The following is a 24,787-nucleotide window of genomic DNA, read 5'->3' as shown; positions in this document are numbered from 1 at the left end:
TAATACATCTATATTTTAATATACATTTATGTGTAAGTGTTTCTTTGGAAGTGTATTGCTAACTAAGATTCAAAGTACTTACCTACAGCTCAAATCTTCCTCTTAAGCTAAGCCTGACTTCTCTGCTACTCTACCAAGGTTCCAGCAGTAGTACAGACTGATACTAAGAGTTGAGGATCTACATACCACTGGGATAGTTGGCTGAAGTGCTGCTACCATGTAGCACCTGTAGAAAACTCCCCTGACACTTTCCATGGCGACATTTGCTGTGGTGGAATACTGAGTGTCCCAGGTGCCGGCCAGGGACCACGCAACATCAGGTAAGTGGGGCATGGGTTGGGATAAGGGCAAAGGGTGCTGGCTTATTTACCTGTTGCCCGTTCTCAGTCAGGGTGCTCAGAACGTGGGAGGTTCCATGAGGTAAAGCCTGCATTCTGAGATCTGTGTTTGACTGGCATCCATCTGAATTCAGAAATTACAAACAACGCAAGCCTCAAAGGAAGAGCTTAGGCTCGAAACACGTGTCAGGCTGATTTCGGATGGAATAAAATATCTATGCAACTTTGCACAAAAACTTTGCGGCAGTGTGATTGTATATGTTCAATAACTGTTGTCTTGTACTCTAGAGTGTTGGGTCAAAGCACCTACATCATACAATCACCCGCTGCCTCCTGCTCAGTTATTGTGAGAGTGCGAGCACCTGGGTGACTTTGTCTTACCTGCCCCCTTTCTGTTTGCTAATTATAAACAGTATACATGTATATTACTATACATATACACTTGAGAATCCTTGTTTTCTTAGTGGTAAAACTATGTAGGGAAGTTAATGATGACATTTACACAAGGATAATAAGAATTGGTTCCAAGATTTTCTGGGGCAGGGTCACAACAGTATTGCTGTCCAATGCTAAACCTGTCAGGTGCTCAGCAGTAGTGACTTCTCTTACAGTAAATACAGAGAGAGAACTCTCTACAGAACCTTGTGCCAGGTACAGCACTATTCTCTGCCTCTAAACTTGCCACAGCCCCACGTGTGTTCTTGACTACCTCTGAGGTGGAGGTTAAGGTCTGGCAATCGCGGTAGGGTGATAATCATGGCAGTTCAACTCCTCCCGCTTGCCCCTTGCATTATTATTCTCATTTATCAACCACCAAGAACCATGCCCTTTTTTATCTCGATCTTCTAATTAACTTTCTTTCTTATGAGTCTTTCATTGTGTCCAGAGGTGAGATGAACCTCCCTACTGTCAAAGGTTTCCCCCCGGCTCACCTGAGTTCTCTTCTTGTGGCGTTCCGTGGAGGACTCCTTCTCCTGGCCGGACCGGGACTTGTATAAGTGCGTGCGAGTCGAGTCTGACTCCAGCGCGAGCGTTCAAAGTTCCAGGAAGTCGCGTGTTCCAGGACGTCCAGGAAGAGGATCGAAGAAAGGTAAGAGATACTGGAAAAAGGGGAAAAGGGAAGAAAAAATAAGGGAGTTGGCCAGGAACTTGGAAGGGTAACGCCGAGCAGCACACACACGTCGAGACACTACCTAGAGATAGCGTTGAGACGCGCGGAGACGCGGGGGCATGGCCCATTTATAGAACATGCCGTGTCCGACGTACAGGCTAGTACGGAACACGGCACTGGGCACGGCCATGTTGGAAGTATCAAGGAGCACACTCTCTGTCTGGACCAGGACCAGGAAGACCAGAAGGGGCTATGTCCATGGTTCATGACAGCATGCCTCCTCCGAAACCCCATCCCACCAGGCTTGCCAGGGTGTATGAGATGGAATCTTCTCAGCAATCGAGGGGTGTTTAGGTTGGATAGTGGTTCCCATGTTCTCTCGCTAGGAGGATAGCCTTTCCACTCGACCAGGTATTGAAGCCGACCCTGTTTGTACCTGGAGTCACATATTCTGGATATTCATATTCCAGCTGACTGTCCACAATCACAGGACTGGGTCTGCCGGTTTTCCGGGTGGAGTGGATGTAGGGTTTGAGTAGAGAAGTGTGAAAAACTGGATGTATTCTCTTCCAGGAGTCTGGTAGCTTGAGCCGATAAGAAACAGGATAGATGATTTCTTTTATGGAAAATGGACCACAATATCGGGGGGATAACTTGTTAGGGCGTAGATGTTGTGGTAATAGTTTCGAGGACAACCAGACCTGGTCACCAATAGAATAGGAGGGTGCTGGTCTTCTTTTGGAATCAGCATATCACTTAGTGCGAATCTGGGCCTTTCCCAATTGTTCCTTGGCTTCCTTGTGGATGTTGAGGAGAGTTTCAATCCAGGAATCAAGTGAAGGTACTGGAGTTGGATGTGGTAGAACTGAAGGTAACACGGAGGGATGAAAACCTTGACTGCAATAGAAGGGGCTAACGTTGATCGCTGAGTGATCTGAATTGTTATAGGCAAATTCGGCCAAGGGTGTAAGGAGGGACCAATCATCCTGTACCTTGGTTGCGAAACAATGAAGATATTGCTCCAGGGTTTGATTAACACGTTTTGTGGCCCCGTTGGTCTGTGGGTGATATCCAGATGAAAGAGCGCGTTGAATCCCTAGAACACGACAGAGATGTTTCCAGAATTGTGAAATATATTGCGGTCCTCGGTCCGATATGATCTTGAAAAGGAGTCCATGAAGATGGAAAATGTGTTCTAGGAAAATTCCTGCGAGCTCTGAAGAGGAAGGAGGTTTATAGAGAGGTGTGAAATGTGCCATATGAGTAAACAAGTCTGTGGTTACCATGATGGTCGTCTAACCCCGGGAAGGTGGTAATTCCACGATGAAGTCTGTAGCTATACATTCCCATGGTCTTGTTGGCAGTGTAGGTTGCAATAGAAGGCCCGCCGGTCTCTTATTGTCGTGCTTATTCTGACTGCAGACAGTACAGGTCTTGATGTACTCTTGTACCTTGCATTTCATTTCTGGCCATCAAAACTGTCTTTGTATAAGACGGAGCGTGTTGGTTACACCACGATGTCCAGAATGAAAAGTATCATGGCAGAGAGTTATTATTTTATGTTGAAGTTTCGGTGTGGGAATGACCAAGGCATTGTCCTTGAATAAGTATCCTTCCTTGATTCTTAAATTCCAGGGATTCTTCCTAGAGACGTCCTTCCAGAGGTCAGAGGACTGGGTTTTGGCTCGAATCTCTTCCAAGAGGTTGATCGCTTGAGCTATAAAGATTGTATTGGGAAACATTGTAGGATAGGTCCTATCTTCAGTGGTTAAATAGTCAGGACGTTGGGACAAGGCGTCCGCAATCACGTTTTGTGATCCAGGAACATGAGTGATTTGGAATTGGTACTGGGCGAAGAAGTAGGCCCAACGCGCCTGACGACTGTTCCTGCACTCCATAGATTGGAGAATTTGTAGATTTCGATGGTCCGTACGGACCTGGACTGGATATCTAGCACCCAGGAGTAAATGTCGCCATTCTGTGAAGGCTTGGCGGATTGCCAACAGCTCCTTTTCCAGGACGGAGTAATGGGTTTCGCTGGTTGTTAGGGTTCTAAAGAGGTAAGCCACTGGGTGGTCCATCTTGTCCTCAAGCACCTGTTTCAAGACTGCTCCTATGGCATGGTTGGAGACATCCGTTTCCACTATGAAAGGGCGATCTAAGTCCGGCTGAGCCAGGACGGGGGCTTGCGTGAATCTTGTCTTCAAGCGTTGAAAAGCCTTCTCTTGCGAGGAAGACTAGATGAAGGGAACATCCTTCTTCAGCAGAGCAACGATCGGTTGGACGAGCTTAGAAAAGGTAGGAATTAACTTTCGATAAAAGTTAGCAAGTCCCAAGAAAGACTGAACCTGTTTCACCGATGTAGGAGCAGGCTAGGCCAGTATGGCCTTTACCTTTGAAGGGTCCATTCCAACTCCTTCTGGGCTGAGGATGAATCCAAGGTAATGAACTGAAGTCACGTGAAAAAAACATTTCTCAGGTTTGACCAAGAGCTTGTTTTCACGGAGCCGTTGTAGTACCGCCATGACATGTTCTTCATGTTTCAAGGGATCCTTGGAATAAATCAAAATGTCGTCTAGATAGACAATGACAAAGAGAAAAAGCATGTCAGAAAACACCCTATCCATGAAACGTTGAAAAACTGTACGGGCATTAGCTAATCCAAAGGGCATGACTAGATATTCAAAGTGACCAAAGGGCGTTCTAAAGGCAGTCTTCCATTCATCCCCTTCCCGGATACGGATTAAGTGATAGGCGCCCCGTAGGTCCAACTTCGTGAATATTACGGCGCCTCTGACAGCTTCCAGGATATCTGAAATCAGAGGCAGAGGGTACCGATCTTTGAGGGTGCATTGATTTAGACCACGGTAGTCGAGGCAGTGTCTGAGTTCCTGGGAATCCTTCTTAGGAACGAAGAACAATGAGGCACCCGCTGGAGATTTTGAGGGTCTTATGGTGCCATTTTACAAATTGATGTCCAGGTATTCTCGGAGGGCCTTTTTACTCAGGTTCTGAAAGGATAAACATTCTGCCAAAGGGAATTACTGCAGAGGGATCTGTCTCAATGGCACAATCTTCGGGTTTGTGAGGGGGTAAAGCCTGGACTATGGCAGTCGAAAAGACATCAGTATATCCTTGGTAGACCTCTGGGACGTGTACAATGTTGGAAACCAAGAGTGCGGTTTTTTGCTCTCCTGAATGTTCAATAGCTGGTGTTAAGGAGAGATCCAGGGATAAACAGTGGGACATACAAAACTCAGAGCCCAGAAACAATGACCCTGCTGTCCAATTAATGTACGGATTATGTCTTTGAAGCCAGGGCATACCCAGAACCATTGGGTAATGGGCTGATTTGATGATGTCGAATGTAATCTGCTCTTGGTGGTGGTTTATGGAGAGACGGACCTCTTTTGTCTGTAGGGTTATGGGTCCTGAAGAGAGAGGTCTCCCATCAATTGCTTCTACTGGCTGTTTAATGTTCCGTGACTCATATGGTATTTTATGTCTGATAACCCAGTCTTGATCAATGAAAATTCCCATAGCTCCACAGTCCACCAGGGCCAGTATGGGATAGGTCTTGTGCTTGGAGGGCAATAGAAAGGCCTGTAGCACCACCAGGTTATTCTGTCCAGGAGAGTTCAAGGATGTGGTTGATGTGGAGCAGACATCTTTCCCCCGAAACCTCGCTCCATCTAGGGCCGGGAGCTGGCGTTTCCTGAACGCCGTGGAGGGGCTAAAGGACATTCTCTAACGAGATGCTTGTCTGAGGCACAATACATACACAGGCCGGTGTGAATTCTTCTCATCCTTTCTTGTGGAGTAATTGGCCCACGAAAGGCGCCTATTTGCATTGGTTCGGAGTCGTTATCAGGGGTTGAGACAGGATCGATTCCGGAGGGGTTCGTTGAAAGGCAATCTTAGCCTTTTTCCTTTCAGCCCTTCTTTCCCGGATACGAAAGTCTATTTGTAAGGCTAGATCTACCAAAGCCTGAAACGAACTGGGGCGAGCCACTCTGGCTAATTCATCCTTGATATCGTCATTTAGACCCCTGCAAAATAAGGTGAAACTCGCTTCAGGGCCCCAATCAGCCTCCTTTACCAGCTGTTTGAAAATGGTAACGAACGTTAGCATATCCTGGGATCCTTGCCGAAAATCAAGTAGGCGTTCCTGGCCGCTGAACACTTGTTTGGCGCGGTCAAACATAGGGCCTCATTACACGGTAGGCGGTGAGCCATGGCGCTATTAGCGCCATGGCTCATGCCGGTAAAATACCAGCACCGCCTTGGTGGAAAGGGGATTTACCGCCCCATTCCAAGGTTGGAGGGGCGGTAAATCCCCCTTCCACCATTGCCCTTCCCCATTCCCATTTCTGCCCCATAGGGCTCTATGGGAATGGGGAAGGCGCTAATTACGGCACCGCAATTTTGCCGTAATTAGCTCCGAGGTCCCTTTGCGGGTTGGATTTTAACGCCTGCAAAAAGCAGGCATTAAATCCCCCAACCCGCAAAGGGACCTCGTAGTAAGGCGGTAAGGATTTACCAGTACTGGTATTTTACCGGTACCGGTAAATCCTTACCGCCATCCGTGTAATGAGGCCCATAGACTTGAGCGCCTGGATAAATGCATCATAATCGTCCAGGAGGACGTCTCCAGAGTTCACTAGGGGAGTGGCCCAAGATAACGTATTCCCTGTAAGATGGGAGATTATGAAGCCCACCTTGGCCCTGGAAGTTGAAAAATAATAGGGCTTGAATGTAAAATGCACCAAGCAGGAATCCAGAAATCCACGTACGGATTTTGGCGAGCCATCGTATTTGTCTACCACTCCACCCAGTATCACGCTTTCCTTATTGGCAGAGTCACGTGACAGCATTAATTGTTTCAAGGCTGCGTTCTCTGCCTTTAAGTTCTGTACCTCGTTTGTTTGCTCCTGCATGCCGCGCATGAGGTCCTGGACCGCTTTCTCCATAGCGGTATCAGTGTTGATCGTTTGGCGTCTCAATCTGTCAAAGGTTTCCCCCCGGCTCACCTGAGTTCTCTTCTTGTGGCGTTCCGCGGAGGACTCCTTCTCCTGACCGGACCGGGGCTTGTATAAGTGCGCACGAGAAGAGTCTGAGTCCAGCGCGAGCGTTGAAAGTTCCAGGAAGTCGCGTGTTCCTGGACGTCCAGGAAGAGGATCGAAGAAAGGTAAGAGATACTGGAAACAGGGAAAAGGGAAGAAAGAATAAGGGAGTTGGCCAGGAACTTTGAAGGGTAACGCCGAGCAGCACACACACGTCGAGACACTACCTAGAGATAGCGTTGAGACGCGCAGAGGCACGGGGGCGTCGCAAATTTATAGAACATGCCGTGTCCGACGTACAGGCTAGTACGGAACACGGCACTGGGCACGGCCATGTTGGAAGTATCAAGGAACACACTCTCCGTCTGGACCAGGACCAGGAAGACCAGAAGGGGCTATGTCCATGGTTCATGACACCTACATTTTGAAACAACCATCATCACCAATTTTAATTCACCCTGTTTGATAACTCCATACTCTCTTTCCAGAGCTTTGAAAAGCATTCACATCCCAACTTCCCTGCCCTGAACTTCTTCTTTGCCTCTGTCAGCCACTATAACCCTTCCATTTTACCATTGCACATCTGATAACTTCCTCCTGTACTTTGCCATCTCTCCCAACCCCATGCAAAATCCTTCCCCTACTTTCCCCAATACCAAATGCATATTCAAATCTGTCTCTCTTGTTCTCTCTCTTGATGAAGTCAGAAATTCTTGCTGGTCCTCTCGCCAACTCGATTGAGAACGCCTTTGCAGAATGTATCTTGGCTCTTGCTATTTCGATTGAGAAGCACTATCCTGATTGATCCTTCACTCTACATCTCATCACTACCATACCAATCACTGGATCAGCAAGCTGATATGACAGCTGATAACCCATACCAATCACTGGATCAGCAAGCTGATATGACAGCTGATAACCCATACCAATCACTGGATCGGCAAGCTGATATGACAGCTGATAACCCATACCAATCACTGGATCAGCAAGCTGATATGACATCTGATAACTACCAGGTGCCTTCATCTCAGTTGCTGGAAGGAGGCAGGGTGTCCCTCTCGCATTGCTTCCTATAAGACATCTTTCCTCAATTTCATCTCTGTTATGTACTCTATTAAATCCATCTACCTCACCAAACCTTTCTCATAACTGCTACAATCCTTGTAAACTATATACTACCATCCAATTCATGGTGCCTCCTCTCTCTAAGTGATGACTTTACCCTCTCTTTCTCATGCAAAATCATCAAGATCAGGGAAACCTCCTATGCTGTCCTGTGTCTTCCCATCCCCCACCCACCATCTGCATCCTCTCACCTTCACCCTTCTTCTCTAGAACAGCCTAAGTAGAACTGCCCCCTCTGCTCCTCTGTGCCCACCAATCCTGTGCTCTTAGTGACCGTAATACTCATCAGACTACGAAGAATGCACCACCCCTTTCTCCAGCATTGGATCTTTCATATATTCACAGATCCAGCATTGGATCTTTCATATATTCGCAGAGCAACGATCGGTTGGACGAGCTTAGAAAAGGTAGGAATGAACTTTCGATAAAAGTTAGCAAGTCCCAAGAAAGACTGAACCTGTTTCACCGATGTAGGAGCAGGCCAGGCCAGTATGGCCTTTACCTTTGAAGGGTCCATTCCAACTCCTTCTGGGCTGAGGATGAATCCAAGGTAATGAACTGAAGTCACGTGAAAAAAACATTTCTCAGGTTTGACCAAGAGCTTGTTTTCACGGAGCCGTTGTAGTACCGCCATGACATGTTCTTCATGTTTCAAGGGATCCTTGGAATAAATCAAAATGTCGTCTAGATAGACAATGACAAAGAGAAAAAGCATGTCAGAAAACACCCTATCCATGAAACGTTGAAAAACTGTACGGGCATTAGCTAATCCAAAGGGCATGACTAGATATTCAAAGTGACCAAAGGGCGTTCTAAAGGCGGTCTTCCATTCATCCCCTTCCCGGATACGGATTAAGTGGTAGGCGCCCCGTAGGTCCAACTTCGTGAATATTACGGCGCCTCTGACAGCTTCCAGGATATCTGAAATCAGAGGCAGAGGGTACCGATCTTTGAGGGTGCATTGATTTAGACCACGGTAGTCGAGGCAGGGTCTGAGTTCCTGGGAATCCTTCTTAGGAACGAAGAACAATGTGGCACCCGCTGGAGATTTTGAGGGTCTTATGGTGCCATTTTACAAATTGATGTCCAGGTATTCTCGGAGGACCTTTTTACTCAGGTTCTGAAAGGATAAACATTCTGCCAAAGGGAATTACTGCAGAGGGATCTGTCTCAATGGCACAATCTTCGGGTTTGTGAGGGGGTAAAGCCTGGACTATGGCAGTCGAAAAGACATCAGTATATCCTTGGTAGACCTCTGGGACGTGTACAATGTTGGAAACCAAGAGTGCGGTTTTTTGCTCTCCTGAATGTTCAATAGCTGGTGTTAAGGAGAGATCCAGGGATAAACAGTGGGACATACAAAACTCAGAGCCCAGAAACAATGACCCTGCTGTCCAATTAATGTACGGATTATGTCTTTGAAGCCAGGGCATACCCAGAACCATTGGGTAATGGGCTGATTTGATGATGTCGAATGTAATCTGCTCTTGGTGGTGGTTTATGGAGAGACGGACCTCTTTTGTCTGTAGGGTTATGGGTCCTGAAGAGAGAGGTCTCCCATCAATTGCTTCTACTGGCTGTTTAATGTTCCGTGACTCATATGGTATTTTATGTCTGATAACCCAGTCTTGATCAATGAAAATTCCCATAGCTCCACAGTCCACCAGGGCCAGTATGGGATAGGTCTTGTGCTTGGAGGGCAATAGAAAGGCCTGTAGCACCACCAGGTTATTCTGTCCAGGAGAGTTCAAGGATGTGGTTGATGTGGAGCAGACATCTTTCTCCCGAAACCTCGCTCCATCTAGGGCCGGGAGCTGGCGTTTCCTGAACGCCGTGGAGGGGCTAAAGGACATTCTCTAACGAGATGCTTGTCTGAGGCACAATACATACACAGGCCGGTGTGAATTCTTCTCATCCTTTCTTGTGGAGTAATTGGCCCACGAAAGGCGCCTATTTGCATTGGTTCGGAGTCGTTATCAGGGGTTGAGACAGGATCGATTCCGGAGGGGTTCGTTGAAAGGCAATCTTAGCCTTTTTCCTTTCAGCCCTTCTTTCCCGGATACGAAAGTCTATTTGTAAGGCTAGATCTACCAAAGCCTGAAACGAACTGGGGCGAGCCACTCTGGCTAATTCATCCTTGATATCGTCATTTAGACCCCTGCAAAATAAGGTGAAACTCGCTTCAGGGCCCCAATCAGCCTCCTTTACCAGCTGTTTGAAAATGGTAACGAACGTTAGCATATCCTGGGATCCTTGCCGAAAATCAAGTAGGCGTTCCTGGCCGCTGAACACTTGTTTGGCGCGGTCAAACATAGGGCCTCATTACACGGTAGGCGGTGAGCCATGGCGCTATTAGCGCCATGGCTCATGCCGGTAAAATACCAGCACCGCCTTGGTGGAAAGGGGATTTACCGCCCCATTCCAAGGTTGGAGGGGCGGTAAATCCCCCTTCCACCATTGCCCTTCCCCATTCCCATTTCTGCCCCATAGGGCTCTATGGGAATGGGGAAGGCGCTAATTACGGCACCGCAATTTTGCCGTAATTAGCTCCGAGGTCCCTTTGCGGGTTGGATTTTAACGCCTGCAAAAAGCAGGCATTAAATCCCCCAACCCGCAAAGGGACCTCGTAGTAAGGCGGTAAGGATTTACCAGTACTGGTATTTTACCGGTACCGGTAAATCCTTACCGCCATCCGTGTAATGAGGCCCATAGACTTGAGCGCCTGGATAAATGCATCATAATCGTCCAGGAGGACGTCTCCAGAGTTCACTAGGGGAGTGGCCCAAGATAACGTATTCCCTGTAAGATGGGAGATTATGAAGCCCACCTTGGCCCTGGAAGTTGAAAAATAATAGGGCTTGAATGTAAAATGCACCAAGCAGGAATCCAGAAATCCACGTACGGATTTTGGCGAGCCATCGTATTTGTCTACCACTCCACCCAGTATCACGCTTTCCTTATTGGCAGAGTCACGTGACAGCACTAATTGTTTCAAGGCTGCGTTCTCTGCCTTTAAGTTATGTACCTCGGTTGTTAGCTCCTGCATGCCGCGCATGAGGTCCTGGACCGCTTTCTCCATAGCGGTATCAGTGTTGATCGTTTGGCGTCTCAATCTGTCAAAGGTTTCCCCCGGCTCACCTGAGTTCTCTTCTTGTGGCGTTCCGCGGAGGACTCCTTCTCCTGACCGGACCGGGGCTTGTATAAGTGCGCACGAGAAGAGTCTGAGTCCAGCGCGAGCGTTGAAAGTTCCAGGAAGTTGCGTGTTCCAGGACGTCCAGGAAGAGGATCGAAGAAAGGTAAGAGATACTGGAAACAGGGAAAAGGGAAGAAAGAATAAGGGAGTTGGCCAGGAACTTTGAAGGGTAACGCCGAGCAGCACACACACGTCGAGACATTACCTAGAGATAGCGTTGAGACGCGCAGAGGCACGGGGGCGTCGCAAATTTATAGAACATGCCGTGTCCGACGTACAGGCTAGTACGGAACACGGCACTGGGCACGGCCATGTTGGAAGTATCAAGGAACACACTCTCCATCTGGACCAGGACCAGGAAGACCAGAAGGGGCTATGTCCATGGTTCATGACACCTACATTTTGAAACAACCATCATCACCAATTTTAATTCACCCTGTTTGATAACTCCATACTCTCTTTCCAGAGATTTGAAAAGCATTCACATCCCAACTTCCCTGCCCTGAACTTCCTCTTTGCCTCTGTCAGCCACTATAACCCTTCCATTTTACCATTGCACATCTGATAACTTCCTCCTGTACTTTGCCATCTCTCCCAACCCCATGCAAAATCCTTCCCCTACTTTCCCCAATACCAAATGCATATTCAAATCTGTCTCTCTTGTTCTCTCTCTTGATGAAGTCAGAAATTCTTGCTGGTCCTCTCGCCAACTCGATTGAGAACGCCTTTGCAGAATGTATCTTGGCTCTTGCTATTTCGATTGAGAAGCACTATCCTGATTGATCCTTCACTCTACATCTCATCACTACCATACCAATCACTGGATCAGCAAGCTGATATGACAGCTGATAACCCATACCAATCACTGGATCAGCAAGCTGATATGACAGCTGATAACCCATACCAATCACTGGATCGGCAAGCTGATATGACAGCTGATAACCCATACCAATCACTGGATCAGCAAGCTGATATGACATCTGATAACTACCAGGTGCCTTCATCTCAGTTGCTGGAAGGAGGCAGGGTGTCCCTCTCGCATTGCTTCCTATAAGACATCTTTCCTCAATTTCATCTCTGCTATGTACTCTATTAAATCCATCTACCTCACCAAACCTTTCTCATAACTGCTACAATCCTTGTAAACTATATACTACCATCCAATTCATGGTGCCTCCTCTCTCTAAGTGATGACTTTGCCCTCTCTTTCTCATGCAAAATCATCAAGATCAGGGAAACCTCCTATGCTGTCCTGTGTGTTCCCATCCCCCACCCACCATCTGCATCCTCTCACCTTCACCCTTCTTCTCTAGAACAGCCTAAGTAGAACTGCCCCCTCTGCTCCTCTGTGCCCACCAATCCTGTGCTCTTAGTGACCGTAATACTCATCAGACTACGAAAAATGCACCACCCCTTTCTCCAGCATTGGATCTTTCATATATTCACATACTTTGAATATTCCCCCCTTATCAGACCGGGAATCCTCGGTTACACACTTTATACTTTTACCTAAAGAAAAAAAACAGGTGTGTTTTGTAGTCAATCCTCCTCTTTATGGGTTCTTTGGTCACAGCCAACGGGATGTCGAGTAGTAAGCTCCTCCCCTGGAGGTCATGTTCAGATTCTAACAGGCGAGTGCTGACCTTTGTCAATACCTGAGAATAGGCCTTTAACCCCTTGGGGAGGAAGGAGGGAGCATGTGAACCTTTAAAAGATACCAATGCTGGAGAAGTGGAGTTACAGGTAAGAAAGGTACTCCTTCTCCAGAATTGGATCTTTCATAGATTCACCTGCTTTGAATAGAATATATAGCAGCACTCTAGACATGTTGGAGGCAAAATGGATAAATGCCTACCTCACTGGAACAGGTGCTGCAGGACGGCTCACCCCATCCTTGCGTCTGCCGCGTGATGCACTTCAAGGCATTCGCTCTAGTGCCTCTAATCTAATCCGTCAGGTGGAACTCCACAACTTTCCCTTTTCCTTGTCCAAATAACGGAACAGAGTGGTAGGGATGTGTACCCTCAAGCCTTCCTGGAGGCTCTTGCACAATCCTCTCACTGCTGGGTTCTCAAAGCCAGGCCTATATGAATCAATCAGTACTTTATCTCGGGAGTGACAGTCCCATACCCTCAATCTTTCCTGGAGGCTCTTGCACAATCCTCTTACTGCTGAGTTCTCAGAGCCAGGCCTATCTGAATCAATCAATACTTTATCTCGGGAGGGACAGTCCCATACCCTCAATCTTTCCTGGAGGCTCTTGAATAATCCTCTCAGAGCCAGGCCTTTCTGAATCAATCAATACTTTATCTCAGGAGTGACAATCCCATACCCTCAATCCTTCCTGGAGGCTCTTGCACAATCCTCTTACTGCTGAGTTCTCAGAGCCAGGCCTATCTGAATCAATCAGTACTTTATCTCGGGAGTGACCATCCCATAACCTCAAGCCTTCCTGGAGGCTCTTGCACAATCCTCTTACTTCTGGGTTCTCAGAGCAAGGACTATCTGAATCAATCAATACTTTATCTCAGGAGTGACAGTCCCATACCCTCAATCCTTCCTGGAGTCTCTTGCACAATCCTCTTACTGCTGAGTTCTCAGAGCCAGGCCTATCTGAATCAATCAGTACTTTATCTCGGGAGTGACCATCCCATACCCTCAAGCCTTCCTGGAGGCTCTTGCACAATCCTCTTACTGCTGGGTTCTCAGAGCAAGGACTATCTGAATCAATCAAAACTTTATCTCGGGAGGGACAGTCCCATACCCTCAATCCTTCCTGGAGGCTCTTGCACAATCCTCTTACTGCTGGGTTCTCAGAGCAAGGACTATCTGAATCAATCAATACTTTATCTCGGGAGTGACCATCCCATACCCTCAATCCTTCCTGGAGGCTCTTGCACAATCCTCTTACTGCTGAGTACTCAGAGCCAGGCCTATCTGAATCAATCAGTACTTTATCTCGGGAGGGACAGTCCCATACCCTCAATCCTTCCTGGAGGCTCTTGCATAATCCTCTCAGAGCCAGGCCTATCTGAATCAATCAGTACTTTATCTCGGGAGGAACAGTCCCTTCAGAGTCTTATATGTAAAAGAAATTAAAGACCATTCATTAACATGGTCCACATTACAAGGCATGCACGCAAGTTAAATCAGTAAAACTGTTCCACTAACTATGACTTTTGAAACAGCAGCAGTAAAATTAGCAACACAAGAGCACAGATACATCAGGAAGGAACAATAAATATAGAAACTCAGGTCTGCATTGACTGAAGCCTCTTTCCCAAAAAGTGGAACTAAAAACGCTTTCCTAAGAAGTGCATATAAAGCCCCAAATAACGCTGCATGGAAAGGAGTTTCCATTCCATCGGTTTCACAAACACAAGACATTTCATTTTCCCTCCAGCGATACCACTTTCCATGTGTGGGTCAAAAAGAGTTTAGCCTTAGGTGACTTAACAGGACAGGGTGGTATATATCTCTGACAACAAGCAAATAGCTTGCTATCCCCGAAACTGGTGCAAGTTTACAGTATTCCTCAATGCTTGATTGAATCTAAGACATACTTTCACTTTTCCTACTAACTATTTTGCAAAAAGTAGATTTTGAACTTGACTTAACATTAACAGGAGTACCCTTCAGGTTACTAAAAGAACTGTGAAGGCCAAATGTATGTGATGAACAAAACTTGTTCCTCAACCATTAAATACGGCTTATACGGCCAGTCTGGACCAAATCGAATGTCCTGGGTTAAGGTTGTCCTTTCATGGCGCTCGTCACATGACACTTGTTGCATTTTGCATTCTAATCATGGCTTATTTATGTGGTTCCACCAGACAACCCTCTACTGCAGAAGCATTTTTACGCTGTAGGTTCTGTGACAATGTCCTGATATTGCTTTCGTGAATAGACATCACAGAATGATGCCTGGCAGCTGTACCATTTTGGGTAAGAACTCCCCGTCCTATCTATGCCACATTTCTTAGTGGACCCAAGTGTTTTGACTCGTAATATGATAGCATCAGCTTCTTTTGCAGGGTCTTCATAACAGCACTTGTGTGCATTGTTGATGACGCAGATTCACTCTAAGTATTGCTCCCAGGATCATGATGTGGCAGTACAACCTGGGCCTTTGATCAATGAACCAAAAAGCTCTATAAAGGTAAGATGTGTTTGTATGTAAGTGCTCCACAGTAACTCCATTGCGGGCTGCAGAGAGTAGAATTATATAACTCAGTTATTCTAGCAGGTGGACATTGGGATTATGAAGCCGCAGTACAACTCTGGTTCATGGTGGAAGAAGTCATACGCTTCTCTGAAGAACGTCAGTATGGCTTCTAAATGTGCTACATTTTAATGTAGGTCTGGAGAGGCACATGTCCCATTAACAATCCTATTTTGTACTGACAGGTTCATGTTGGGAACTGTTTGATCTAATATGGAGATAAATCTAACGCAAGGAGATTTTCCCAATGTCCAAGTTTTGAAGGTACTTTTTGACTCCGGCTCTCCGGCATTGATTATAGTTATAGCCTTGGTTAGGGTGTTTTTATGTGACTTTGTAATCATTATAAAAAAAAATCATTATCATTCATGCTTTTTTCACAGTACTCTACATCGATAAGAATTTGCACCGTAGAACATGGCTCGTATATATGAACAGAAGAACTTAGAAGTCGAAACTCTTCATTAATTAATATTCAGTACCATACGACTCCAGCAAATATAGCTGATAGGATATGCATCATTTTAGTTGTTTGCCTGATGAATGTCAGATTTAATGTATCACATCACAGAAACACGTTCATAAATGTGGAAAAAAGCTTTTGTAAAGCGGCAGAGTCCTAGCTATTGAACCTACATCGTCTGCATATAAAAGCGCTATATGAGATTTGAGAAATATAATATGTGACTTCCTCAAGGGATTGCGTCAGTGAATTAGTATCTAGAATAAAAATCAGGGGTGCAAGAATGCACCCCTGATATACTCCTTTTGTAATCCTAAAGTCATTTGTCAATTCACCCTTAGCCTCAAAATGTAAATCTTGCGTTAGAATTAAAAAGCAAAACCATCACAATAGCTAATAGCTTGTGTTAGCCCAAGTTTTATGAATTTAGACCACAACAATTCCCTATTTACATTGTTTAACGTTTAGCACTGGCCCAACAAACATATTCTGCACAACGCAAATATATATATGTTTAGACATTGTGAATCAGTCCCTAACCCTCTCTAAAACCTCATTATGTTTATACTAGTAAATGGTTTGCTCTGCCCAATCAACAAGGTGGGAAGGAAACAGAAAAACCTTTCCTTTTGCTAAAGTCATCTATTTATCAATTAAATAAGCCTGCAGGAGGACAGGGATCACTTTGACCCATTTTTATACAAAGGAACAATTATGCTAGTTCTACATTCAATTGGGATTGCGTGGCTGTCCAAAATACAACAGAAAATATGTTGGGCTGGGTCATCCCTTGATACAACACTGAAAAATCAAAACACCAAAGACACTGGGCCTCATTTGAAGTTTGGCGGTCTGGAAATAAGGGTGCCGATAGCAATGTGCCAAAACTACGAGTCTGCCGGCAGGGGCACGGTAATCCCAGCAGGCCTGACCTGCCAGGAGTTCAGGCCCCAACCAGCAGGCTTTCCACTGAGCACCGGCACTGTTACTAACGGTGCCGGTGCTTCAGTGTCCCCATTCCCGAATAAGGATTTACCATTCTGCCGCCGGTCATGATATCCCGGTAGCAACTGGATATAGGGCGATGGAAACGGTGATAAGGGGTTGGTGGTAGCCCGCTGCCTACTGGGGGGATTTATCACCAACCTCATAATGAGGCCGTAAGAGTCTGCCAGTAGGGGCATGGAACTCCGGGCAGGCGTGACCTGCCGGGAGTTCAGGCGCCTTCCTGCAGAGTTTCAACTGAAGCACCGGCACCGTTAGCAACGCTGCTGGTGCTTCAGTGTCCCCATTCCCATGGAGTGATTTACCGTTCCGCCGCCGCTCATGATATCCCAGTGGCACCGGGATATCGGGCGGCAGAAACGTTGTTATGGGGTCGGCGGTAGCTCGCCCCCTACCGGCAGGTTTTAACACCAACCTTGTAATGAGTCCCACTAACTACAATTAAGCAGGAATTAGGAAAATGTGATAAACAACACGCATATCCGCTCAACATCATACTGTGTACACACCCACACTTCAGCCTCAGGTTGAACACACGCTGGAACCCCATCCCTGTGCTGTCTGACACCACATCACATCCTATAATCCATTATCCCCTTTATGGAGATTATTGAGTGGTTAATTCAGAGTTTACCATTCATGTAAAATGCCAGCGAACCATGCCTATTCCAGCAACCAGGACGATGGCGGCTAGGACCAGGCGCACAATTCGAATGACCCTTTTCCAGAAGCTCTCTGGCTCTCCTAAAACACAGACAATAAACATACATCAGTCAGTATGAAACATAAGCAGGTCAAAGGCAACACATGATCCTTTGGGGAATGTCTACAAACCAAGTGATAGAAATACAGAACTCTTACACATAAAATAACAAATCATTGAGACTGGAGCATACAACTTCTTTGGCTTGATTATTAAATATATAAATGTAAACACATATTCCATCAATTATGAACATAATCAATATTCAGAGTTAAACCAGATTACATTAGAAGCCTTTTGATGTGTATGACTAGTATACAAATTATGAACCGAACATCATATTAGAAATATAACACATGCACAATTATAAACAGATTCAAATCACACACCTTATTTTATAAGTCTAAATGCATACAATTATCTGCTACATAATATTCCAAATCTACACCCATAAGAATTAGTGTTTGCTTGATGAATTCAATTCTGCAACTGTCTGTCAATTCTCATGAAGGGACAATGTAGGTTTCGGCAAACCCGCAATTAATTGAGCCTTCCTCAGGACCAGATGGCTAATTTAGTTATACCATCCAAGTTTAGGAAGTTGTTCATATAATGTCCCTGGTTATCGCCCTCCAAGTTCAAATTACCTATGAGTTCAGCCTGCAAAGCAGCAATATTTTGATTTAGCACACTCACTATGTGTCCTTGCTTTGACCTGTCAGATAGGGAGCCAACTCGTATTCAATACATTTTCAAGAACATGCCTGGGGTGTATTGACCAGGAGAAGCTACATCTGGAGCAAGATGTATGTGTAAACTGTGTTCGAGACACAGTTCAGCATGCACTAATCATGGCAAGGCCAAACCTTTCTCACATTCGAAAAGCAGGTTGTCATTTCTTAGCTACTCAAGCTGGAAGGCACTGATGAGGTCCAATAAGGCTGAAACATGTCTGTGATTGTTCTCTTTGCATTTGGATTGGGCTGCCCTCTACCAGGTGGTGCACATACTGATTTGTACATAGTTATTTTATTATGAAATGGAAAGATAAACAAATAAACAATGGGAATAAGGGGACAAGATGTTACTTTCCAGTTGTGCTATTGTTGTAAAATAGAAAGCTAGATATCACCCAATGGGGCTAGAACTGCTCGTCAGATCACCCTGTATTGTCTGGGTCCCAGTGCAGGAAAGGCAGGGTCTTTCATGTTGGAGCAGGGTGTTTCCCTTCTCTAAGCACCCACTTTGCTCTGTGCTCTGGGGTACTTTGTACACATTTATTGAAATTGAAAAGTGCTTCTCCAATGGGCATATGGATAGCTCGAGCAGTCCGATTGTGAGGCACTTTACAAACCTGTATGAATTCATGATATAGTAGTTAATGCATTGAGATTGCTTGTGGAGTCTCCAGAAGCTGCGAACCGTAAGTGTGACAAGACAACTTTGATGGTGATGGTGGTTGGGGAGCATGAGATGGTTGACAGCATTCTAAGACTCTGACGTTCCTCCTGGGAGAGAAGGGGATCCAGAATCCAGTCTATATTATAATGCCCTAGATTTCTGGGTGTAGGACATTCTGGGGCTATGACTTTGCAGTGATGGGGAGCCAGGATGGCGAATGAGCGAAGGAAAAGGCACAAATGGGTGGACAAAGGGAGATGTTTAGTTTGAGGAGAGCTCAGGAGCATAAGGTGCAAGGGAGAACCTTGGTATAGATCTGCTAGCCCAAGGATGCATTTAAACTCCAATAGAAAGAATTAAAGTAGGTAGCCATTTTGCATGGATTTTCTCCCCACATGAAGGCAGTGCAGAGAGGTGGCCGAGTCTCATGGGAGACTGTAGAGGGTATGAGTAGCAAAGTTCAAAACCTTGTTGGAAGCAGGAATGGGTGGAGCAGTAAACCAGCATGCTGAGGACCAAAGTGCTTAGATAGAATGAAAGTTGAAACAGGCATGGATTTTATGAATACACAAAAGGTGAACACTGGGCACACATTTAACTTTAGTGACTCGTGTGTAACATGCTGGTTACACACTCCACCCTTCAAAAGATCACCATCCTGGTGATAGGCTGAATTGTGAGGTTTCACGTTGATATTAGAGTTTCTCACTTTTCTGCTAGTAAGACACCTCATGTGCCCAATGCTAACGGCCCAATAAGGGGATCTCATTTTGCAATGACAGAGTTTGTACAGGAATTGACAGGCACAACCCAATTCCAGGCACTTGACTCTGTATCCCAGGGAACTTTTAGCAGGGTTTGGTGTCTGGATTCACCTCTGTGGTGGATCTACAAAGTGATGTAGGTAGATTTTATGGCCCCTTGGATAACTCTGGCACTTAGTACTCATCAGGTTTGTTGCACTTTTGTTAGGCTCTCCCAGGGCTGCATGGCAGAACAGTATCTAGAACTGTTAAGGGCCCTTAAGGTAGAGTTGTCAGATGCATTGATCCATGTAGAATCTCCCATCTCTGCTTAACGTTCAGCTTAGCTGTGCTGAGTCCAGGTTGCTCTTCTTTGTGATGGACTTGAGGAAATTACCACCTGTGTTGGTGGATGGTTTGTTTCTGTGCTGTTGCTACTTAGGGTGGCTCTCAGAGTCTCTTGTGATTTATGTTGTCTCAGAGTTGGAGGCCTTCCTGGATATGCTGCTTTGGCTTGGCCAGTTGGTGCTCTATGGACATATTTCCATTTTGGAAACAGATTATTTCAGAGTCGGGTCTTGTATTTTTTGGCCTGTCCTCTCCCTGGATTCAGTACCCCAGCATATCAAGTTACGGAGGCGGCCTCACTAGTGTTACGAGTGTCAGAGGTGTGGCTTGGCATGTCGATATACGTTGAAAGGTCCTTTGCTCTCCAGCTTCTCTGCCGATAACAGTGCAGTGAGCTGGAAGTGGAGATCAGAGAGTGGAGTTGATGAAATGCGAGTTCCTGAGTGGAGAGCAGAGCTGACGACCACTGCATACATACCTCCTGATACTCTTGGTAGTGAGAGACGCGGAGTGGCCCTGAGCCCGGAGACCGCAACACAGGGTGCTCAACCATAATCCTGTGAATTGCCTAACAAGCTGGAGGTTTTCTGTCAGCAGTGGTGTGGTGAGGATGTTGGGGCTGTGTATGGGTGTGAGGGGTGTTCAGAAAATTAGTTGACTTAGTGGTGGGCTAGTCTCTAGGCACTAGTCACTAGTTTGCAACCTGACCATCCTTGCTTTGCATTGCCTATTAATATCAGGCCCCAGGGCAACCCAAATGACAGAGATGAAAATAAATTGTTTTAATCTTGAAAGCGCGGAGCAGACACCATTAGATGAAGACATGGAAAGCAATGTATTCATTCATAAAGGGGATGAACAGGGGAAGATTAAAGCATTCGTTGCCCCGGCCAAGTGGAGAATATATAGCGAGGCTGTAAAGTTGGCCCATCATATGGCTGATTCATCTGCGGCGGGCTCTGCTACGGATTATGTAGAAGAGATTGAAATATCAGGCCCGGTTCTCCAGGATGTGGAAAGACGAGTGAGTACGTCTTTCAAAGACATATGTATTAGCCTGCAAGACGAGAGATCGGGCCTCGTCCTCCCTGACTGCCAGGTTTAGTGCCTCCAGAGAATGTTTAACTCCCCGGATAGGGAAGAGTCTGATGTAAATTATGCACTAGACGATCCTGACGTTCTCCCCACTACTAATGTGGAGGAGAATGGTTGCAATGGTACCTGCCCGGCTCCACCAGCTCATTGCATGGTGACAAGTAATAAAGAGGTCCTAAGAAGTGGAGAGAATCCATTGGTGGCTCTAAATCTGGTTCCGCGGTCTTTTATACGTTTGTCTGATACTGTAGTGCCGGAAGTAAGAGCAAACTCCACTATTCTCAAGGAGCTAAAAGATCATTTATTGAGAGGAGAGTATATGGGCACTAGCAACAAGGGTCGAACATCTCAGTTAAACGTGGCTCATACGATCCAACACAGGGAGACGTCTGTGAATGCAGAGAACAGTGAGGCCAGCATACGGGTGTTGGTGCAGGAGAACGGAGAGGAGTTGGTGCCATAAGATCGAAGGGAGGGGAGACAATGAAAAAGTCTAAGAACTGCAAAGGCCTGAGGCAAAAGCAGACCTTTTTGAGAAATATTTTTGATGCATCTGCTAAAAGAGATTCCATCAAATTGCAGACTAGGAAAGATAGAGTGGCAAATCAGAACGTAATTGTAACTGATGACACCCAGAAGACGTCGGCATAAGGGACAGGTGGAGGGATTGAGGCTAAAGGCAGGAGACACAATTTGAACTGCATCTCTACCCAGTGGACCCAGTGAATGTAGTAGCTGGGGGAAAAACTGATAATAAATAAGAAGAACGGGGAAAAGGAGGGGTCTGGTGATACCAGAAAACTCTGTAGGGTGGAATACTGGTAGGGTCGCAAATATGCTTTCTACTAATTGTGCCTGCACCTGTAAGGCTTCTGATGTGGGTAACAATAAGAGCACTGATGCTATGATACTGCCTAGAGCAGGAACTGGTAGTCCGGCTACACTGAGGAATGTGAAAGATCAATGGTGGGAGAGGCAACGGGGTAAACGTGGGACACCTAAACATGGAAGAAACGCATACACCCCAGAATCGTCTTCTTCAGCACTGATTCCTGAATCAGTATTAGAAGAGGAGAAGGATATGCCCTTGAATAGAGCCAGAGTACTGCAGCTTTTCTCTACCATCACAGAGCTGAGAGCTGTGGCTGCTTCAGACATTAGGTTTTTCCATCTATTTGATAAAAGGATGGTGGGGAAGTGCGCAGTCCATCTGTACGCAAAGCTTATTGAGAAACTGGTTTATGCCAATCACGAGGAATTGCAGGTAAGAGGGTACGAATGTTTTTATGCACGGAAGAATGATTTGATGGAGGATATTGTGGATAAATGGTGGGGTGGGGAATATAAGAAAAAGAACATAAAATGCTTAGTGACTCAAGATGGACAGAGGCAGGTCCACCCTCATAAGGTCCCAGCAAACTGGGCCTGGCTGGCTTCCACACTCACCATGTCCAAAGGGGGTAGACCTGGATTCCAAAACTCAGGAGTGCAAAGTTGTAAGTGCTAACTCTCGGGGGCATAGCTGCTTTCGGAAAGCGGGTGTGAGGGCAGTCTTTCTAAGATACGATATTGTGTTTGTTCAGGAAACATTGTTAACTACTACCCCTTATAATGGTTGGGTTTAGCATTATAACAAAAAGGCAAAGAAAGGCAGAAAAGGATGCCCATTTGGAGGAATCCTGGCGGCTATTAAAATTAAGCAGGGATGGCTTTCAATTGTATTGCCACAACATAAGAAGCAGTTCTAATCACCTTCTTTACTGAAGTACTACATGGGAAAGACCAGGCGATACTTACTATTAATATCTATTTCACTGCGGTGAGGGTGGGAATAGATTCTGTGCTAAATGACATAGAGAATGTTTTAATAATATGCTTTCACTCAGTTTTGGATGATGTAGGTCCAATCGTTTTAGGAGGGGACCTTAATTGTATTTGTCTTAATCTCGCATCTTCCTTTGATGAATTGGGGGAGCAGAGGGGGCTCGATGTGCCACTGGAATTGAATCACAGTGTATTATCGGTAAGCATGGGCTCATATGGGCAGGCTTCCTGGCGAGATGGGGCTTATTTCAACTGAAAGCATTGTCTCCCTCCGGTTCACCCCCAGTACCCACGTGGCATGGCCACGCCTCACATTCGACTCCAGACTACATCTATCTAGCAAATATCAAACCTGTAACTATTAAATCATTTGAGGTTTAACTGACGGGGGCAGTGACAATGACATGTTCGAGGGCTCCTTAACTATTTTTGCAAAGGGGGTGGGGAGTAATAGAGAAAACAAAGTGTACACACCTGGTAGTAAATGCCTCTACGAATAGGGTACTACAGCTTAGCAAAAATATGGTGAAGGTCAACAATTCTACAGAGAAATTGTAAATGGTGGCGTAATTTGAGTGAACATGAGAAGGCGTGCTGCACTGCTCTTGAGGAGTTTAGTCAAACTTTGACACTGTTGGAGAAATTTAGTTCCTCAGTTAGATGTTGGGAGCAACAGGTCTTTGTCAATAATAAAACCCATTTTGATAGGGCGATTACCCAACAGAAACGGGTCACGTGGTCAGATATTAGGAAACAGAGGAAGGTGAAGGTGATTGAATGGAAGGTGCAGAAGCAAGCTATTCAGTCTCGCAGACAGAAATACAAACAATGGGTAAAAGATTTTAAGCTGCAGATTTGTATAAAGTAGAGCCGTGACTTGTTTGGGCATCTAATAAAAAAGGATGCCAGATGGATATGGTGGCATTTGAATCAGAAGAACTAGATGCAAATGGAATGTCAGCCTCCTGTGTTTCAGAGGGAGCATGGGTAGAGCATTTCACTATGAAATATAAGGGGGAGGTTGGAAGTTCTAGCTTAATAACAAAGGTGGTCAGTTTGTCTGAGATTCCCTGGACATGTGACTTTGGCAGGTATGAAATTGAGATGATAATTGACAGACTGAATGATTCGAGAGCAGCCTGTGGTCCGGATGGTATGTCCAATAGCCTTCTAAACAATAGAAAGGAACTATGGGCAGACATACTTTATAGATTGTTCAATCAGATCATTGAAACAGGCAACGCCCAGATTCGTGGCACTTGTCAATCCTGGTTCCAATTTATTTTAAAAGGACACAGATAGACCCCTACCAGTGGCCAGCCCATCTCGTTATTAGATGTGTCTTCTAACATTCTGGAAACCTTGCTTTTAAAGAATTAACGAGGCGGGCCAAATCAACAAATCGGTTCAACCCTTTACAAACTGGGTTCAGGAAAGGTATCGGGACCACACTCAGCCATATGACGCTTGCCTCATGTATGGCACAGGCCGTTGGATGCACAGCGAGAACCGTGTACATGGCAGGACTGGACCTTTACTCCGCATTTGATCATGTGGATGTTGGTTGGTTGTGAAAGAAACTGAGGTTGTTCTACTCCAACAATGGGCTCAGGGATGATATTGCATCTGCCAGAAGTCGCCAGAGCAGGCAGTAAGCCATTGGTCTGTCGTGAAGTACAGTATTGCAGATGTCAATGCATAGGTCATGGGATTGCTGTTATTGCAGACAGTGAATTTAGCACTGTAGATATATATGTTATATTAATTTCTGAGAATCAAACTGGTCATGTCTCCTTGTCACTCTCCTGGTAGGCCACAGCTCCCAACCCAATGAGACTGGCATTGCCATGCTGGATGCATGAATTTGCATAGTATGTGACAGGTGCTTGACTGAGGCTTTTGATCAGTTTGGTTAAATCTTTGTTTGAAGGGGCAAAGTCCATTTCCTCCAAAAAACAGCCAGACCTCATCTGATTGCAGGAGTTTTCATACCCTTCTTTACGGTTCAGTAGTCTTTGGACAAGGTGGTGGGTGGCCAGCTGATATTTCTAAGGGCTGATATGAATGTCCAGTAATAGTAGAAAAAGCACAGAATGCATCAGAGTTCATGTAGTGAAACTTTGCCCACTGCAGAGTGCTTTTATAATAGCGGG

The 24,787-nt window shown here is 45.7% G+C and overlaps 1 protein-coding gene across 1 annotated transcript in view; it reads right to left on the bottom strand.

The window, feature by feature from the left end:
• Positions 1-24,787, bottom strand: part of LOC138553633 (T-cell surface antigen CD2-like) — a 176,979-nt gene that overhangs the window by 4,832 nt on the left and 147,360 nt on the right. Inside the window, exon 3 of the mRNA XM_069642571.1 lies at positions 17,155-17,264. Within this exon, the coding sequence (XP_069498672.1) occupies positions 17,158-17,264 (107 nt within the window). The 3' untranslated portion in view covers positions 17,155-17,157. The remainder of the gene's footprint in view (positions 1-17,154; positions 17,265-24,787) is intronic.

The sequence above is a fragment of the Ambystoma mexicanum genome, unplaced genomic scaffold (genome assembly GCF_040938575.1).
Source record: "Ambystoma mexicanum isolate Mex_15411 unplaced genomic scaffold, UKY_AmexF1_1 Mex_scaf124, whole genome shotgun sequence".
NCBI classification, from domain to species: Eukaryota; Metazoa; Chordata; class Amphibia; order Caudata; family Ambystomatidae; genus Ambystoma; species Ambystoma mexicanum.
The sequence above is the reverse complement of the archived record's forward strand: the minus strand, read 5'-3'. Positions and strand labels throughout refer to the sequence as shown.